Source organism: Mytilinidion resinicola (genome assembly GCF_010093595.1).
Source record: "Mytilinidion resinicola strain CBS 304.34 unplaced genomic scaffold BDZ99scaffold_14, whole genome shotgun sequence".
Taxonomy (NCBI): domain Eukaryota; kingdom Fungi; phylum Ascomycota; class Dothideomycetes; order Mytilinidiales; family Mytilinidiaceae; genus Mytilinidion; species Mytilinidion resinicola.
This window is the reverse complement of record NW_022985450.1, coordinates 880,640-896,304: the sequence shown is the minus strand read 5'-3', so window position 1 is coordinate 896,304 and position 15,665 is coordinate 880,640. Positions and strand designations below refer to the sequence as shown.

General features: G+C 50.0%; 6 protein-coding genes across 6 annotated transcripts; 4 read left to right on the top strand and 2 right to left on the bottom strand.

Moving 5' to 3' along the window:
• Nucleotides 1-586: 586 nt before the first annotated feature.
• On the top strand, nucleotides 587-2,276 carry BDZ99DRAFT_536927 (general substrate transporter; the record flags this gene model as incomplete). Its single annotated transcript, XM_033726603.1, has 4 exons — nucleotides 587-694; nucleotides 743-885; nucleotides 938-2,127; nucleotides 2,191-2,276. The coding sequence occupies 4 exons, from the start codon at nucleotides 587-589 to the stop codon at nucleotides 2,274-2,276; spliced, it is 1,527 nt and encodes a 508-aa protein (XP_033574369.1).
• Nucleotides 2,277-3,003: 727 nt separating this feature from the next.
• Nucleotides 3,004-3,913, bottom strand: BDZ99DRAFT_536924 (putative short chain dehydrogenase/ reductase; the record flags this gene model as incomplete). The annotated part of the gene is made up of 2 exons (XM_033726602.1): nucleotides 3,004-3,589; nucleotides 3,644-3,913. 2 exons carry the CDS (start codon nucleotides 3,911-3,913, stop codon nucleotides 3,038-3,040), a joined length of 822 nt encoding a protein of 273 aa, XP_033574368.1. The 3' UTR covers nucleotides 3,004-3,037.
• Nucleotides 3,914-4,320: 407 nt separating this feature from the next.
• On the top strand, nucleotides 4,321-5,468 carry BDZ99DRAFT_536922 (putative short chain dehydrogenase/ reductase). The gene is made up of 5 exons (XM_033726601.1): nucleotides 4,321-4,474; nucleotides 4,529-4,695; nucleotides 4,751-4,995; nucleotides 5,058-5,221; nucleotides 5,287-5,468. The coding sequence occupies exons 1-5, from the start codon at nucleotides 4,333-4,335 to the stop codon at nucleotides 5,322-5,324; spliced, it is 756 nt and encodes a 251-aa protein (XP_033574367.1). The 5' UTR covers nucleotides 4,321-4,332; the 3' UTR covers nucleotides 5,325-5,468.
• A 367-nt stretch (nucleotides 5,469-5,835) lies between these two features.
• On the top strand, nucleotides 5,836-7,891 carry BDZ99DRAFT_536912 (putative cytochrome P450 oxidoreductase; the record flags this gene model as incomplete). The annotated part of the gene is made up of 6 exons (XM_033726600.1): nucleotides 5,836-5,990; nucleotides 6,050-6,334; nucleotides 6,388-6,547; nucleotides 6,603-7,066; nucleotides 7,203-7,432; nucleotides 7,487-7,891. The coding sequence occupies 6 exons, from the start codon at nucleotides 5,836-5,838 to the stop codon at nucleotides 7,732-7,734; spliced, it is 1,542 nt and encodes a 513-aa protein (XP_033574366.1). The 3' UTR covers nucleotides 7,735-7,891.
• A 965-nt stretch (nucleotides 7,892-8,856) lies between these two features.
• On the top strand, nucleotides 8,857-9,630 carry BDZ99DRAFT_392653 (uncharacterized protein; the record flags this gene model as incomplete). Its single annotated transcript, XM_033715802.1, has 1 exon — nucleotides 8,857-9,630. The coding sequence occupies one exon, from the start codon at nucleotides 8,857-8,859 to the stop codon at nucleotides 9,628-9,630; it is 774 nt and encodes a 257-aa protein (XP_033574365.1).
• Nucleotides 9,631-11,282: 1,652 nt separating this feature from the next.
• Nucleotides 11,283-12,282, bottom strand: BDZ99DRAFT_465287 (uncharacterized protein). Its single transcript, XM_033720510.1, has 3 exons — nucleotides 12,217-12,282; nucleotides 11,627-12,117; nucleotides 11,283-11,554 (listed from the first exon to the last, which is right to left on the bottom strand). The coding sequence occupies exons 1-3, from the start codon at nucleotides 12,274-12,276 to the stop codon at nucleotides 11,404-11,406; spliced, it is 702 nt and encodes a 233-aa protein (XP_033574364.1). The 5' UTR covers nucleotides 12,277-12,282; the 3' UTR covers nucleotides 11,283-11,403.
• Between the last annotated feature and the right edge of the window lie 3,383 nt (nucleotides 12,283-15,665).

Here is a 15,665-nt window from a genome sequence, read left to right as displayed (position 1 = left end):
AGACAAGACTAAATATACTGGCCTCTTCCACCCCCGAACTAGAATCATCCATCAGTGAGAATCGGTGGAGTATTCGGCGAGTAGATTCAGTCACATTTGGAAAGTTTTAAACAGTGGCTCGCCCCTCTATTACCCTCGCCATTCTCGATGCTAGGTTATCCTCAGATGCTGGTGACAAAATCATAGCGTTCAGATATGTTTCCTGTAGCTATTTCTCGTGATCATGTGGCCTATCTAAGTACAAATCAGGCATGTCGCTTGTCTAAATAGGGTTCAGCCCACCTGTGGCCTCCCCGTAGCCTGTGGCCTCTACGGACCCTGTGGCCTCCCCGTGGCCTGTGGCCTCTACCCCGGACCCATTCCCCCGTTCTCCATTTCCCCATTGCCCCGGTATTTCTTCCCCGGACTCTGGAGTCTGGGGCCCCACGATGGGTTATTACGCCGAGCCTCGCATGCATAAAGCGCACCCGGGGGCCTGGTATCGGACCTTGGGATTCCATCGATCTAGTTTACATCTGCACGCTAGCAGGCCCTTTCCTTGAGACACCGGCACACGAAACTTCAGATTTTTACCTGAAACATAACAATGGCCGTCTCCGAGACCAAGTCCGAAGGCCATATGACCGAGTTCGTTGACGACGAAGCTCCAGAGCTTCCGAAGCAATCCAGGTTTCCAAGTCTCCTCAACTTTAGGGTAAGCATCCCGACTTCGTTACTTCGGTTGGTCTAATCGGTCCGCCAGATTATCATTGTAGCAGCATCATCAAGCTTCATCTTCGGCTATGGAAACAATGCAGCCGCAGGATGCTTTGCACAAGAGACGTTCATCGCGAAGTTCCTAAGTGGATCGAATGCTAATGCGATCATCGACGCAATCAACGCAATGTAAGCTGAAGAAATCTTTTCAACATGTGTACACGTCTCTGACATGAAACAGATTCTTTGGCGGAGGGTTCATAGGGACCATAGTGCAGGGCTATATCTCCGATGGTTACGGCCGTCGCATCTGTGCACTCATGGCAGCCCTGCTCATGACGATTTCTGGCGTTCTCGCTGCTGCGAGCACGAACCCGGCCATGTTCATTGCTTCTCGCGCTATCACTGGCATTGCTGGAGGTATGATCATGGGCAACACGCCAGTGTACATGAGCGAAATTGCACCTGCTCATACACGAGGCCTCCTGGTGGGGATGCACGCCACCTGCCTCATTGTTGGATACATCGTCTGCGGAATTGCTGCCCTAGGTTTCAATTTCGTCACCTCACCCATCCAATGGCGACTCCAGTTCATCATGCTCACAGGCTTCTCTCTTATCTGCGCCATTGCAGTTCTCCTCATCCCCGAGTCTCCCAGATGGTACGTCGAGCAGGACAGAATTGAAGAAGCCTCAGCAATCATGGAAAGACTCCATCGTACCAAAGCAGATCCGTCTGCAAGGATGGCTCGGGCGGAGATGTTGCAGATTGTGGCACAGGTCCACGCCGAGAAAGGTCTTCCTCACAGTTATTCGTATATCCTCAGCAACGCGCACCTTCGGAAACGAGCTTGGTGCTCGGTTGTAATGTTCGCCATGGTACAGTCTAGCGGCTTGCTGGTCATGTTCAACCTTATGCCTATACTGTTCGGCGCGCTTGGATTCGATGCAACTCTGCAGCTTGGTCTTTCTATTGTCTGGACAACGGTTGCCCTTATCGGTGGCACCGTGAATGCCCTGATTGTGGACCATGTGGGACGAGTCAAACTTCTCATCATCGGCGGATGCCTTCTGGTCATCGCAACGTCCATTCAATGTGCGTTGCAAAAGACCTACCTCCACTCGACTTACAAGCCAGGCATCAACGCTAGCGTCGCCTTTTACTTCATCTTCATCGTCTTCTACAGCTTTTCAGTTGACACCGTTGTCTACGTTTATAACGCGGAGATCTGGCCAACTCACTTGCGGGCCAAGGGTGTGACGTTTGGCCTGGGATCCTACTTCATCTTCGGTGTCATCTACAACAGTCCTGCTGCGCAAGCGTTCGGCACTATCGGGTGGAAGTACTACATCGTGTTCATCTGCATGACGGCTTTCTGCACCATTCTTATCTTGCTGACGTTCCCCGAGACCAAGGGCCTGACCCTCGAAGGTAAGCAAAATCGTGCCCAGAATCCACTCATCCCCAAACCAACAGCTAACCACTCAATTACAGAGGTGAATATCAAGTTTGGTGATAGCGTCGAGGTGTCATTGAATGATATTCGATTGGATGATGTCAAAGGCACGCCAGAGACTTGAGGACCAAGCAATAATACATTTCGACGGAAACCGGCACCATAACTAGCCGTCTTGATAAGTGGTACTCGTGTTGATAATCCTTTTTACATACATTTGAGGGAGCTCGCGCAATATAATAATCGGTTCAATAACCATCCATCCTCATCAGTTTGACACGAGCAATGAACTCTGCATACCGTGTTTCACATCCTGCCGCGCCCAGATTCTTAAAGTGTGATCGGTCGCATTGGTCACTCTGTGAGAAGATAAGCAACAAATTCGACTGTCGTCATCATACAAAACCGCAAAAAGCGTCATGAAGTGCAATGCCTCGTCATTGGAATCCGTACACTCGCTTACCGCTGCATGAGGAGCCTCATTGTAATTTCAGCATTTTAAATGAGAGAGATTGTTAGTATTTTGGAGAAATCGTACAAAGGTAACCTTGCGAGCCTACCCTACACAGCGTCAATAGGGTGTATGCAGATTGGAAGTGCATCTGCTGCTCCCGGTTTCTATTAGTACTTGAGGCGCACAAACTGTGGCAGGAAAGTGTACGGATGTCAAATGACAAGGCATTGTATTCCGCGAACGACTGCCGTGGCTCTCGTCGCGGAAGGGGTATTCATGGCCGTCGTACTCTGAATTGGACGACAGCGCCGACGATTTTGAGAGTTTCGAACCTTTCGGAAAAGATATGGAACGCTATGATGCGTGGTTTTTGACTTGAGTCTAATTTGTATGTAATCTTCCGCTTTCTGAGTATTTGCCAACAGTTTTGCCTACGAAGCGATACCAAGAGTGAACCCACCATCCACAGGAAGAAGTTGACCAGTGATCCACTGGCTACAGGGCAGACAGAAAAACATCACCGCATCCGCGATATCCTGGGCCTTGCCAAGGCGAGGCCAAGGGTTGATCTTCTTCCATGTATTGATGATGTTTTCATCCTCGAAATTGACTCGTGATATGCCAGTAGCAGTGATCCCTGGAGCTACGCAATTGATGTTGATATGATCCTTAGCATGATCGATAGCTCCTGCTCTTGTGATGTGATTGAGAGCAGCCTTGCTTGCTGAATACGCAACCTCTCCCTTGATAGCGACATGTCCAGCGCATGACGAAATATTGACGATTCTACCTCTGCTACCCCATGTCTCATCCACTTCGTTAGTCTTGTACAAGCTGATCGCGAGGCGACATGCCTTCGCTACGCCAAGGGTGTTGACATCGAATGTCTTTTGCCACAGCTCATCGGTTTCGTCCACGAAGTCTCGGAAAGGAGAGGCCCAGTATCCAGCACAGTTGATCAAAATATCGAGCCGACCGAATTTCTGACTGATTAGAACGACGGTCACAGTTTGGAGGGAGGAATCCTCGCAACCTACATCAATCGCTTCCTTGAAAGCCTTCTCCACTTGCTTCAAGTCGCCCATGTCCACAGCAACGAAGATTGCCTTTCCACCTAGTCCTGAAATAACATCCGGTGTCGTGATATGCAGATCTGGCTCAAAGCCTTGCGGGTTTGCTTCTGCCCGCAGATCGCAACACACGACGCTTGCACCTTGTTTCGCCAGAGAAAGAGCACATGCCCTGCCGATGCCCGAAGATGCACCCGTTACAAGGGCCACCTTACCGACCAACTGCTTATCCGACATTGAGGGATGTACGTCGGAGGAAGGTGAGAAAAAGGTCGTTGTTTATCGTCTGAAGAGGAGGTGCGGGGCAAGAGCTGTAATCTGTAAACACCAAAGACCCTCCCCCTCTTTCGTATTTAACACGGTTCCACGCACGTACAAGCTACCCCGATTTTGGTCCGAGATCTGCTGCCATCCCCACCGGAGACGTGCCGACAAGCCAGGTTTCCCCACCCCCCCTCGTCCTGTCCAAGCTTAGTCCCTGAAGTGGGGCTTGAGTCCAGTATTTTCCCCAGTCAACACCCACCTTGCTCCAGAACCCTCTTTCGGCGTTTGCTGCTCATCTGAATCGTTATTATCCTTGGTTTTCGTGTACAACACTCCCTCAACTTTTCGAAAGTGCGCAGATAAATTGCCGAAACCCCCCTCTCCAATCGACCATGAAAGGTAAAGTCTATGCCGTTACCGGTGGAGCATCCGGCATAGGGCAAGCTGTCGTTCTCCGACTGGCCGAACTGGGTGCTCGCGGCATTGCGATCAGTGATGTGAACCTGGCGGGTCTTGAAAAAACCAAAAAGCTGTGTATGATTTCATCGAGTCAAAATTGAGCTTCTTATTTCGTACTGACGATCAAAGGCGGGTCTTCCGCGACCGAGATAACATGCACCAAGGTGGATGTAAGCCAGCCAGATCAAGTTGAAAAGTGGATTGAAGACACAGTGCGCTTTTTTGGACGTCTGGATGGGGCAGCCAATGTTGCCGGTATCGCTGCGGGCAAGGGAGAGACCACAGTTCAAACTATCGTAAGTTGAATCCCCTGGGGTGGAGTGATAGGTTAGTGACTTCCGCTGGGAATAGAAACAAAAAGAGTGGGACACGATGCTGAATATCAACCTTAACGGTGTCATGCACTGCATGCGCGCGGAGCTGCCTCATCTTCCACGTCCAGGCGGCGCGATTGTGAATGTCTCTAGCACCTCGGGCTTGCGTGGATTCCCCCACAATTCGGCATACTCAACGAGCAAGTTTGGTATCATTGGATTGACCGCATCGGCCGCTGGCGAGTTTGGAAGAGAGGGCATTCGCATCAATGCTCTTCTCCCGTGAGTTCACGCCAGAAAGTGAGCGCCGACGAACACAGTTGCTGACCATACCTGCGGCGTAGGGGTCCAATCGACACTCCCCTGCTTCGGGATCGTGCAACTGAGGGAGGGTTTGATGTAGAGGCAACAAGCGACTCTACCTGCCTAGGTCGAATGGGACACCCGCATGAGGTAGCCAAAGTATTGTGTTTCTTGCTGAGCAATGATGCTTCTTATGTCACTGGAGGTACGTTCTCCGCATACGCAAGATTGAATCTTGATTGGCTGCAAGAGGATCTAACTTTGGCAAAGCGCACTGGACGGTTGATGGTGGCTACAGCGCCTGTTAAAGACTCCGACATTCGGGTCGTAGTTGAAATTGCTACTCTTCCTTTGATTGTTGCTTACAAACACAAGTCAAGTGAGAGATCACGACTCCTTGCAGGGTTGTAAGTGTTACGGACTTTGAGAGCGCAGAATAGGATTAGGAGCGCGTATGCAACAGCTTCTCGCTCAACTTTTGCGTCATGGAATTGTGATAGACTGAATCTACACTCTCGGTTACCTCTCCTCTGCGATTTTCATGATATATGATTTGTGGTGGTGTTGTAAGGTCTCCTGCGTGATTCGTGTTGATTTTCGAAATCGTACGACGGCAGGAAACTCCTCACGACTCAACGCGGGTGACGGCCTAGAGCCACCACAAACGCAGGACCGAAGACAGTCCGTCCGATGATGATCATTAGGGAGCGCATTCAGCTGCCTTGGAGAACCTTATTTAAGAGATCATCTTACCCCATCATCTTACCCCATCATCTTACCCCAGGTTTACGGAAAGATCGTGTGCACCGACGTTACAAGATGTATCTACTCACCGGCGTCGTGTTGTTGCTATCTTACACCCTTTATCGAGTGTTGAACATTGGTAGACGGCATCCTCGAATGCCCCCAGGGCCGCCAACTATTCCGTTACTTGGCAATGTGCACCAGATCCCAAAGACGGGATTGGGAAAACAGTAAGTGAACACAAATCTGAGGACTTGCACCGTACTGGAATCTAATTTTTTTTCGCTAGATTTCGAACCTGGGCCGACAAGTATGGGCCGATATTTTCGCTCAAAATTGGTCCTAGGAACCTTGTGGTGGTCTGCGACCGAAAAGCAGCAAACTATCTACTTGACAAGAAGGGGAGCATCTACTCCGACCGGCCATTTGTCTACGTGACCAACTACATCACACATGGCGACCGTTTGACTATGGAGAACGCGACTCCGGCATGGAGGGAGCAGCGTGCCATAGTCTCACGCAATCTGAGCCCAAAGCTATTGGATGAGAAGCATTTCCGCGTCCAGGAGGCTGAGTAGGTAACCATGTGTCCGTTCTCCGATTCAGCTAACGGGAAACCAAAATCAGAGCCGTAATATTCATGAATAACATACTAAAGCAGCCAGAACGCATGTTTGATTACGCCAGACTCTATACAGCGTCAGTTGCGAGCACGCTGATATGGGGCCAAAGAGCGGCGGATCTCGACTCTTTCTGGTATAAGGAATTCTACGAACTCATGGACTTGGTTTGTTACCGGCATCCTTTGCGATTCGTTCAAACATTCAGCTAATGACCCGCAGTGGGTGAAAATAGAAGAGCTTGGAGCAAATCCTCCCATCGACGAATTTCCATTCCTGAAATACCTACCTGGAAACTGGAAGACGCGAGCGGACAAATGCAAGGAGTTGCAGACTGCCATGTGGACTAAGGCGAGAGCAATCATTGACAAAAGAAGAGCTGAAGGCGATAAGAGGGATTGTTTCATTGATACCAAGCTTGATGATTATGAAGCCAAGGGGTTTCCCATGTCCCAACACGCTTTCAACTATCTCTTTGGGGTATTGCTTGAGGCTGGAGCAGATACAACGGCCAACCAGATCTTGACGATTATCTTAGCGCTTGCCAAATATCCAAAGGTCGCGGAACGCGCAAGGAAAGAAATCGATGCCGTGTGTGGCAAAGACAGAGCTCCGCTGTTCTCGGACTTCAATGAGTTGCCCTACATCAACTGTATCGTGAAGGAAGGAATGAGATGGCGGCCAACGTATGTTCTGTCTTGCAGCTACTTTTCTACTATACAATCGCTGACGTTCAAAAGCGCATCCGCAGGCTTGCCGCATTTGTGCACCCAAGGTTCGATACCCTTTCGCCTTGCACGTTTCAACTTTTCAAAGCTAAAGACTGTGTCATACAGATGATGAATATGAGGGCATGCTCATTCCCAAGGGCACAACGGTTTTCCTTGGAGTCTGGGCTCTACATTATGACGAGAAATCGTACCCTAATCCCAACGACTTCAATCCGGACCGCTACCTGGATCATCCAAAACTTGCTCATGACTATTCGGTTGGAGACTACAACAAACGAGATACGTACGCCCCTTTCAAAGGTTGGTATTCGAAACTGACGAGTATTCAGTAATTACATCACTATGGGTACGGTGGCGGCCGTCGTATCTGTCCAGGTATGCATCTTGCAGAGCGGAATATGTGGCGTATTACCGCAAAGCTTCTGTGGGCATTTGATATCTCTGAGCCTGTGGACCCAGTCACGGGAAAGGTGACTTCATTGGATGTGGACGCATACAACTCAGCAGTCCTGCTATGCCCATTGCCTTTCGAAGTGAAAGTGGTACCAAGGAGCAAGGAGCATCTCGCTGTCATTGAGCGAGAATTGGACGACGCTACGAAGTTCATGTCACAATGGGGATAGAAAGCATGCTAGCTAACAAAGCGGAGGGGCGTTCTGAACCAGTGCTCAATGTCGATAGTTCTTGCACTGCAATCCTCTCTTGTATGAAGTCATATGATAGTTCATCCAGACATCACATGGCAATAAGATCAATTGCCGCTCATTTCTCTTTCTGCTTTTGACTGCTAAGGAAACCTACACGAACATCAGACTAGCCAAAGGGGGAGCCTGGTACCGTATCACACAAAGGTGCGCGGTTTCGGACCTCCCTGTGACTTGAAGATCGTCTCAGCCTTCGGCATCCGGGGAAGTCGATTTAGAGCTTGTCCCCACTCTGCCCCGCCCCCTCGTTTGGCCCCGCCCCCTCGTTTTGACCCACTCCCTCGGCTGGTGCCGCCCCCACAGCCATGTACAAGGTAATCCCGGAACAAAATGCAGGGTTCTTCAGACCCTTGCTGGGTATCCCCCCCCAATTGCAATATCTTCAGCCGCGGCATTGGGTTTCAACCAACCAGCGAGTCGATATTACGGTGGTCAAATCCTTCCGCTTTCTCTCCGCTGTAAACACAAGGCAAACTTTGCGCATGTGCCTTAGTACCTCAGTTGTACCGTCCGAGGTATTATCTAAGATTAACCAAAACCCTCTTCTTTTAGACGAGAAGTGGAAGTCATGAGGGACTAGGGATCATGCAAAGAATAAGCACGATATCGCTTATGAACCTAGCTGATCGGTTACAACCTAGCTAGCTGGTCGGTTACAACCTAGCATTGGCGCTGACCAGTAATCGAGTGTCCATACGAGTTCTCCAGGCCGAAAGAAGCCTCGCATTTACACCATAACAAGCCAGCCGGCCGAATCTCTACGGTAAAGTCTCAGAGGGATGGCAACAAATCTTCCTACCGCAGATACACGTCTGTTGTAGCATGCCCAGACTGTTTTATCGGACAGTCTTCTCGGACAGACAACGCACAAGGAAGTGACAGGGGTTCCCCAGATTTGAGTATAAGCTGCAGCAGGCGCAACGAGAAGATAGAAGACCACAACCTGAACTTTACTATCTAATTCATCATACCTGTCTCTGAAATTTCGACCCATCCAACACCGACATCATGGGTTTCCATCGCCCAGCATCAGTCACGCGCATGTGGGACCGCCTGGCCGAGTCGCGCTGGATGACCCCCCATGCTTTCCAGTACTACTGTGCCGTCAGCGGCATCCTCTCCTCTGTCCTCTTCGGGCTGGGATTCGTCGTCGCGGATTTCATGCCCCCGATCAAACCATGGTGGACGGCAGAGCAAACGGCCCACCACTACCAGGTGCACACGAACCGTGTTCGTGTCGGCGCATCGTTGATCGTTCTCTCTGGCCTGTTCTACATGCCCTTCTGTGCCGCCATTTCGAGCCAGATGCGTCGTGTCCCGAACCTGCACTATGTCGTCCAACAACTCCAATTGAGTGCCGCCGCTGCGGGCCTCTGGACTTTCATCCTGCCCGGAATCCTCTTGGCGACTACCTCCTATCGCCCCGAGCGCAACGTGGAAATCACTCAAGCCCTGAACGACCTTTTCTGGATCTGTACGCTGATGCCATGGCCGACATTCATGGTGCAGAACTTCTGCTTCTCCTACGCCATCATCATCGACCAGCGGAAGAAGCCCTTGTTCCCAAAGGAGCTCGCCATCTACAACCTGATCGTCCCCTTCTTCTGGTCAGGCTCCACGGGCATCCAATTCAGCAAATACGGCGCTGGTGCCTACAACGGGGGGATCAGCTTCTGGATGCTCGGCGTCAGCTTCTGCTTGCAGCTCATCATCGACGCCATCTTCTTGATCCGTGCCATTCGGTCTGAGCCTGAGGGCGGCGAGCAGATTGTCGACATGTTCCCGAACAAGACCCAGAAGGATGTTTCTGAGTAACTGATCCGGAAAAAAGGGCTCAGATGGCTTCGTTGGCAACGTTTACGGAGAATGAATCGTTGAACCGGGGTCAGCGGTCACTGGATCACTGAGCCGCTCAGTCTCGCCAAAATCGCAGAGTGGAAGGAATGGCATGAAGAAGGGGTTGACATGAAGAAAGGGATGGTATGAGGGAAAGACGAGCATGAAGGAAAGGATGGTGCGAGGGAAGACGAGCTTGAACGAAGGTGGCATAAGGGAGCACGGTCTCTACCGGATATTTTCTTTCTTCGTAGTTATATCCAAACACCACTTATCACTGTGTAGCATTTCGTAGTAATCTGACCATTTCTTGAACTGTTGCATGTTCGTCATCTTTTCCATCTTATCTCCTCTTTGTTCTTTCTATGTGCTTAAGCAACAATGAATGAATGGAGTGAAAGCAAAAAGAAGAGGCAAAAGAGGAAGTAGAAGAAGATTGGCCTAGAAGAGGAGTCGAACCCTAGACCTCGACCCCCATTGATCTAACGAGTCGGTGTTATTCCCTGCTCACAGAGGAGCTAGTTAGGACAAGGATAACTCAACTAATGAGGTATAGCCTTGAACAAGGCCTCTAGTGAGATGGAGTTCGCTACAAATTAAATTGCCTATGTTCTCGAGGACGCTTGATTCGCTGACCGTTTGATCAGCCTGGTCCATATTCACATTCCCTCTGCCATACTTTCACCATCCCACGATACCAATCCAACCGAAGTTCGGATGCTCCAAATTGAACATTTCCTCGGCTGTACTCGACCAAATGTGACATATGCGCTTTGACGAGAACATTGAATACGGAACCTGGGCTCGGCTTCGTGAACGTCGTAAGATCGAGCTGCTTGATAACTCGACTGGGAACACTCTCGGCACCGAAAAGATACTTGGCTCGCGCCTGGTACTCCACGTCAGCGATGTCGTCTCGAAGTACGACTGTGATTAGGCCAGTCTTCCGACCGACTCCGAGGAAAGTAGGTCCTCGCCCAGATATGCTTGCGTTAAATAGAGTTTAGGGGTGGGAGATTAACGGCCTCATTCCATCAACGATACACTTCCTAACGGCTTGCTCGGGGAAGCGTTCACCACTACACCAGGACATCTTTAAAAGTTAGCGCGAGACCTCTGCCATTGGTAGCTCCTGAGCTTGATTGCGTTCCCTAGCCTTTGGGTCAGCCCGGGGCCCAATTATCGGCACACTTCCCCTGTATGGTATTCAGCTTCCCTTTGCTGCAACCTCCAACCTCCAACCTCTAACCTCCAATCCAGTTTCCTCCTCTCGGCACTCTCGACCCCCGTTCTTGTCATCATGATTCCAACCCATATGGAAGTAACCTGTGAAGTGATGTACCGTTGCATGGGGAACTAGAACAGGATCGGAAGCAATGGCCGGAGATCGACAGGGCTCCAAGCGACGTTCCTCAGTTGAAGTTAGAAGAAGCTCAAGTGTCCTTGTCGCGTGTGGGGCAATTCTAAGAATCGCTCTGTGTTAAAATGCAAGGCGGTTTGATATAACTGTCAAAAAAAACATACTAGCTTCAGCGCAGACTGTTTCACGATCCTATTGCCCTCAGTGACCTTCCACGATCTATGGAGTTCAGCGGGGTACGATCATTCATCACCTAGATCAGACTTCAAATTCAAGAGACCGTGGCTCAGCGAATCAGTCTTGCAGGGTGTATGCATTCTCAGGGGTTCTACATTACTTGCACCCGACAATTTTGCCTACAACAACGCAATGGAAAAGGAAATAGAAGAGGATCAGATCTGGGGAGGTTTGAGCTCCAGATGTCCATTGAATGCCTGTGATTCAAGCACTTTCGTATTTGCAGTGATCTTTTTGACATCCTCAAGAAACTTCGTAAAGGGGGCAGAGGACTTGAAGTCGTTGTACGCATCCGTATTCTTTGTTCTAATGACGAATTTGAGTCAGCTCCGTCAAAGGCAAACATCATGGATGAGGCCCATTATGAGTATCACGTACCGTAGCCAAAATGTAGCCATAGTGGGGTGCCTGATTTCTTTGAGAACTGCAGCGCTCTGCACAGGCCCACTGGGGCCCTGGGTCCCCTTCAGACCATCAGCGAATGCGACCAATTTCTTCAACAATTCGGGGCGCTGTGATTCCTCTGCGGTCCAAAAATGGTAGACTGATACATGGCTAGTTTTCGAGTCTTTCTCAGGGTCGTCGGCTCGCTTGAGCCAGCCGCCCTCGAGGTCGTAGTGATGCAGATCGTAGTCGGGACTATCCAATCCCTGTTGGGTCTTGAGAAGTTCGTCGCCGTCTATCAGTTTTGTTTGTGCTTTGAAAACGTCCGTCTCGAAATGACCCATGAAAAATCCCACAGGATGTGTATATCCCTCCAGGCCGATTATCGTATCGGTGTCTGGACCAAGGGAGTGGCCCCAATAGTAAGAGTCTCCCAAGCGTTCGCTAGCGGAGACGTCCACTAGTGACGTGATCCGATCTCTCCACTTTCAGCTCGTTAGCAATATCCTGATCGTGACCTGACGTGCTCAGTGGACTCATTATCTCGCATCATGGTTAAGAAACAATACAGGAATCCTACATACAATGGGTAGCGCCCCTTCCCTCGATTCGACGCGTGCTACTACATAGAATTTGGGGGCCATGCTGGCGGAGAGAGATCAATATTATGGGGGAAACAGAGGGTGTTGGAAGCAAAACGGGGTCCGGTACTGAAAGCTAAAAGGTGTCATCTGGTTGCCGGTAGATAAATAGTTGATCGGACTAACTTCGTTGGCAGACCCCGTCACGGCTGTTTTAACCGAAGACACCATTCCCCTCACATGACGCGAGAAGATCTCCTGTTGAGGGGGTGGGGTTCAGACAACTTGAGCACTCAGGTGGTACACAAGGAGTGAGTCGGCACAACGTCTTCGGACCGGAAGGATTTCGGGGCCTGTAACTATTCTGCAATGCTTTGTAACTACCTTGTCCCGTAATATCTGGCTCCCCCTCGTTTGAGCCCACGAGTGTTACGCATACCTCTTTACGCCATAGAGGGCAACTCGCGCACTTACGGTTGGAAAATTATCTAAAAATCAAGCCTGAAGGCCTCTTTCCATCCTCTTGCTGGCTATTTTCTTGTTACCTACTTCCATGTCACACGTGGATACGATCACGTGACTCGCCTTGAAGCCCTTCAAAACAATGTTACATCTCCTCACTAGTACTAAAATATTACATATAGTTTCTTCTCCACAGTCTACCTCGAGAAATTCGCGACAACATATTCTTTTACACTGTCGAGCTGCGCCCAAAGAGAGCCTATAGCGATTACGAATACATCGATGACCAGGACTTCTTCTTTGGACGCATCCAGCCTAACTTCCTCCCTCGAGTCTGCAACGTAAACAAGCAACTGCGGATCGAAGTCTCGGCATACTGCATCCGCTCAACTTTCTTCCATGTCCACTGCACATTCGCTTTCATGGATTGGATCGAATACTTGGGCGATGAAGGATTCGCCGCAGTGCGTCATATTCGTATCGGAGGCATTATCTGGAAGCACGAAGACAGTATTTAAGAGGACCTCGACTTCGTTGCTCGCCTCCCCAAAATTCGCACCATCAACATGCCATTCCTGCTATGGGTTCGTCATGTAGGCAGGCCGCTGGAGGAGGTATTTGAGGAACTGCAGCTGAGCAAGCTGTTCGAGTGCAAGAGACTGGATCACATACAGTTGGAATGCCGGTACCGGTCCGCTCATCTGGCAGGGTCGAGCATGTCTGAAACGCCGGACATGCCTCCTGCAGAGGAGATAGTTGCGGGATTGAAGGGATGTCTGGAGCGAGGATTCAATGAACGTGGAATGAAGGCTTGCGTCGAGATCTCCATCTGTGTCGAATATGGTTAGAGATTTGGTGTTTCGACAGGCGGTGAATCACGGAACGAGTAGCCGAAGGACTCGTGCTTTGAGAATATGGGAGTGAGATGGCGATCAGTAAAGGTCAATACATTACCATCCCTGAGCTGGTTTGCACCGGCCTCTATGCACAGATGTTTCTTGCCTTCTACCGTGAGCTGGGGGACGACAGCCATGAGGAACCAGTATCAAAAGAGCACCCCACGTGACCAAATGCTACCGCCCCAGAGGTTCTTCAAGAACCCTTCCACCTACACACCAAAAACTGACACCAGATACACCAGAAAGGCCACCCAAAGGCGACGCCAACATGCCAAAGCTCGACAGGCTACCGGGATCACCTCCAACGTCGAGTGATACGCCGCTCGGAATCTTCAATACAAAGTTGCCATCGCAAAGCTTGAAATCGACTCAACAGCAGATGCAATGACGCGACAGGCCCACGGCGGCACCGTTACTCCATCTGACGCCGACCCACATACCGCAGATAAGATTGAAGAAGAAGAACCCAGCAAGGTATCTCAGAATCTGCTGTACTTCGTCATTGATTTTCACACTGAACGGCAACAGGTACAGGGTGACATGACTGCGATTCCGAATGCCGACCCAAACACTGCGGACAAGACGAAAGATTCCAGGGTCGAAGGATCTAATCCGCTGACTGGATCGTGGCACTGGAGTCCTTCGACGTAATCGTATATCATCTCACGGAGTTCGCGGAGTAGGCTGAGAAGGTGACACTAAATGCTGGATATTAGCAATTTCTATACTTAAATATAAAAAATAACTCCTAAGAAATCTATATACTTAGTCTTCCTATTTAATTCGTAATAAGTTCTTATATAAAACCTCATCCTGCCTCGCTTAAATTCCTATAAGTCTTCACGTGACCCCTTGTTCTTTCTTGTCTGAGTCCTGTCGAGTCCCCACGTGACCTCTTTGTCCCGTGACCTTGTAGCTAGCCAGGGAGTCCAGCACGCCAAGGCGCTGTACCCTCGTGCCCCTGGGTCCCGTATACAGATTGCGGGTTACCAATCTAATCTGCTTACTTGCTTCCTCGAATACCATAATAATCGAATCGTCCGTGTTACGGGTTGTAACACCTACCTCCCATCTGCTTCGTGAACAAACAGCTGCGTATCGAGACTTCGACCTATTTTATCAGGAAGAATGTTTTAGAAGTCGACTGCTTTGCAAGCTACGTTGCCAAATGGCTCCTGTCTTTCCCGGGCAACGAAGGATTCGATGCTGTGCGTAACATTATGCTGGCCGGCATGTTTGGGGAACTCGAGACCATTGCGGAGGCCAATGGACGGGCGTCCACATATGCTGATTGCGAATTGATTGCGCGCTGCCCAAAAATCCGCAGCATTCAGTTTGCATTACGGCTGGGTTGGTGGCTAGGACATGAAGAGACGTTAGAGGACTCATACTTCGAGAATATCATCCGGGGGTTGCCGCTAACGTGCTTTTCGACTGCAAAAGCCTAGAGCATGTGAAGCTCAGCTACCTTATTGGAGGTCCCTACGATATTTATGAGGATAAGACATCAGAAGACGTTGCGCCTCCTAGGGCAGGGGAGCTCATGAGGGGGCTCAAGCATGGCCTAGAGCGAGGGTTTACCGAGCAGGGGATGAAAGTTTCCGTCGAGGACATAAGTTCCACCAGATATGTGAGCACCATGGAGGACTACCACAGTCAGGAACTGGATGAGTTCTATTACTGAGAATGACGGGGCATCAATCGAGCCAAACCTAGTATCCCAATACAGTCCTTGGTTACTCCCAGCCTCTATGCCGTACCAACCGATACCAAGTACAATGCCTTGCCACAAGTCTACACACTCATCTGCCCTTGTTGGATGCAGCGCAGGCTGATTTAAAGTTCTGCACCGCAGAAATTGAGCGCCATTTTGACTAACGGGCGACCGAGTTGACTGCCTACTCTTGATAATAGTGTCGAGTGAGCAGAATATGTCACCTAGGTAGTGCTATACATGTGCTTCTAAGCTTATAAGCTACAGTACTAGGACACAAGTTTGGGCATACCGTCTTTCTCATCTCGTCCCGATTTATGTTGAGGTGCGGAAGCGTCACAAACAGTGGCAAGTAGGCCCACTGTCAACGTGTGGAA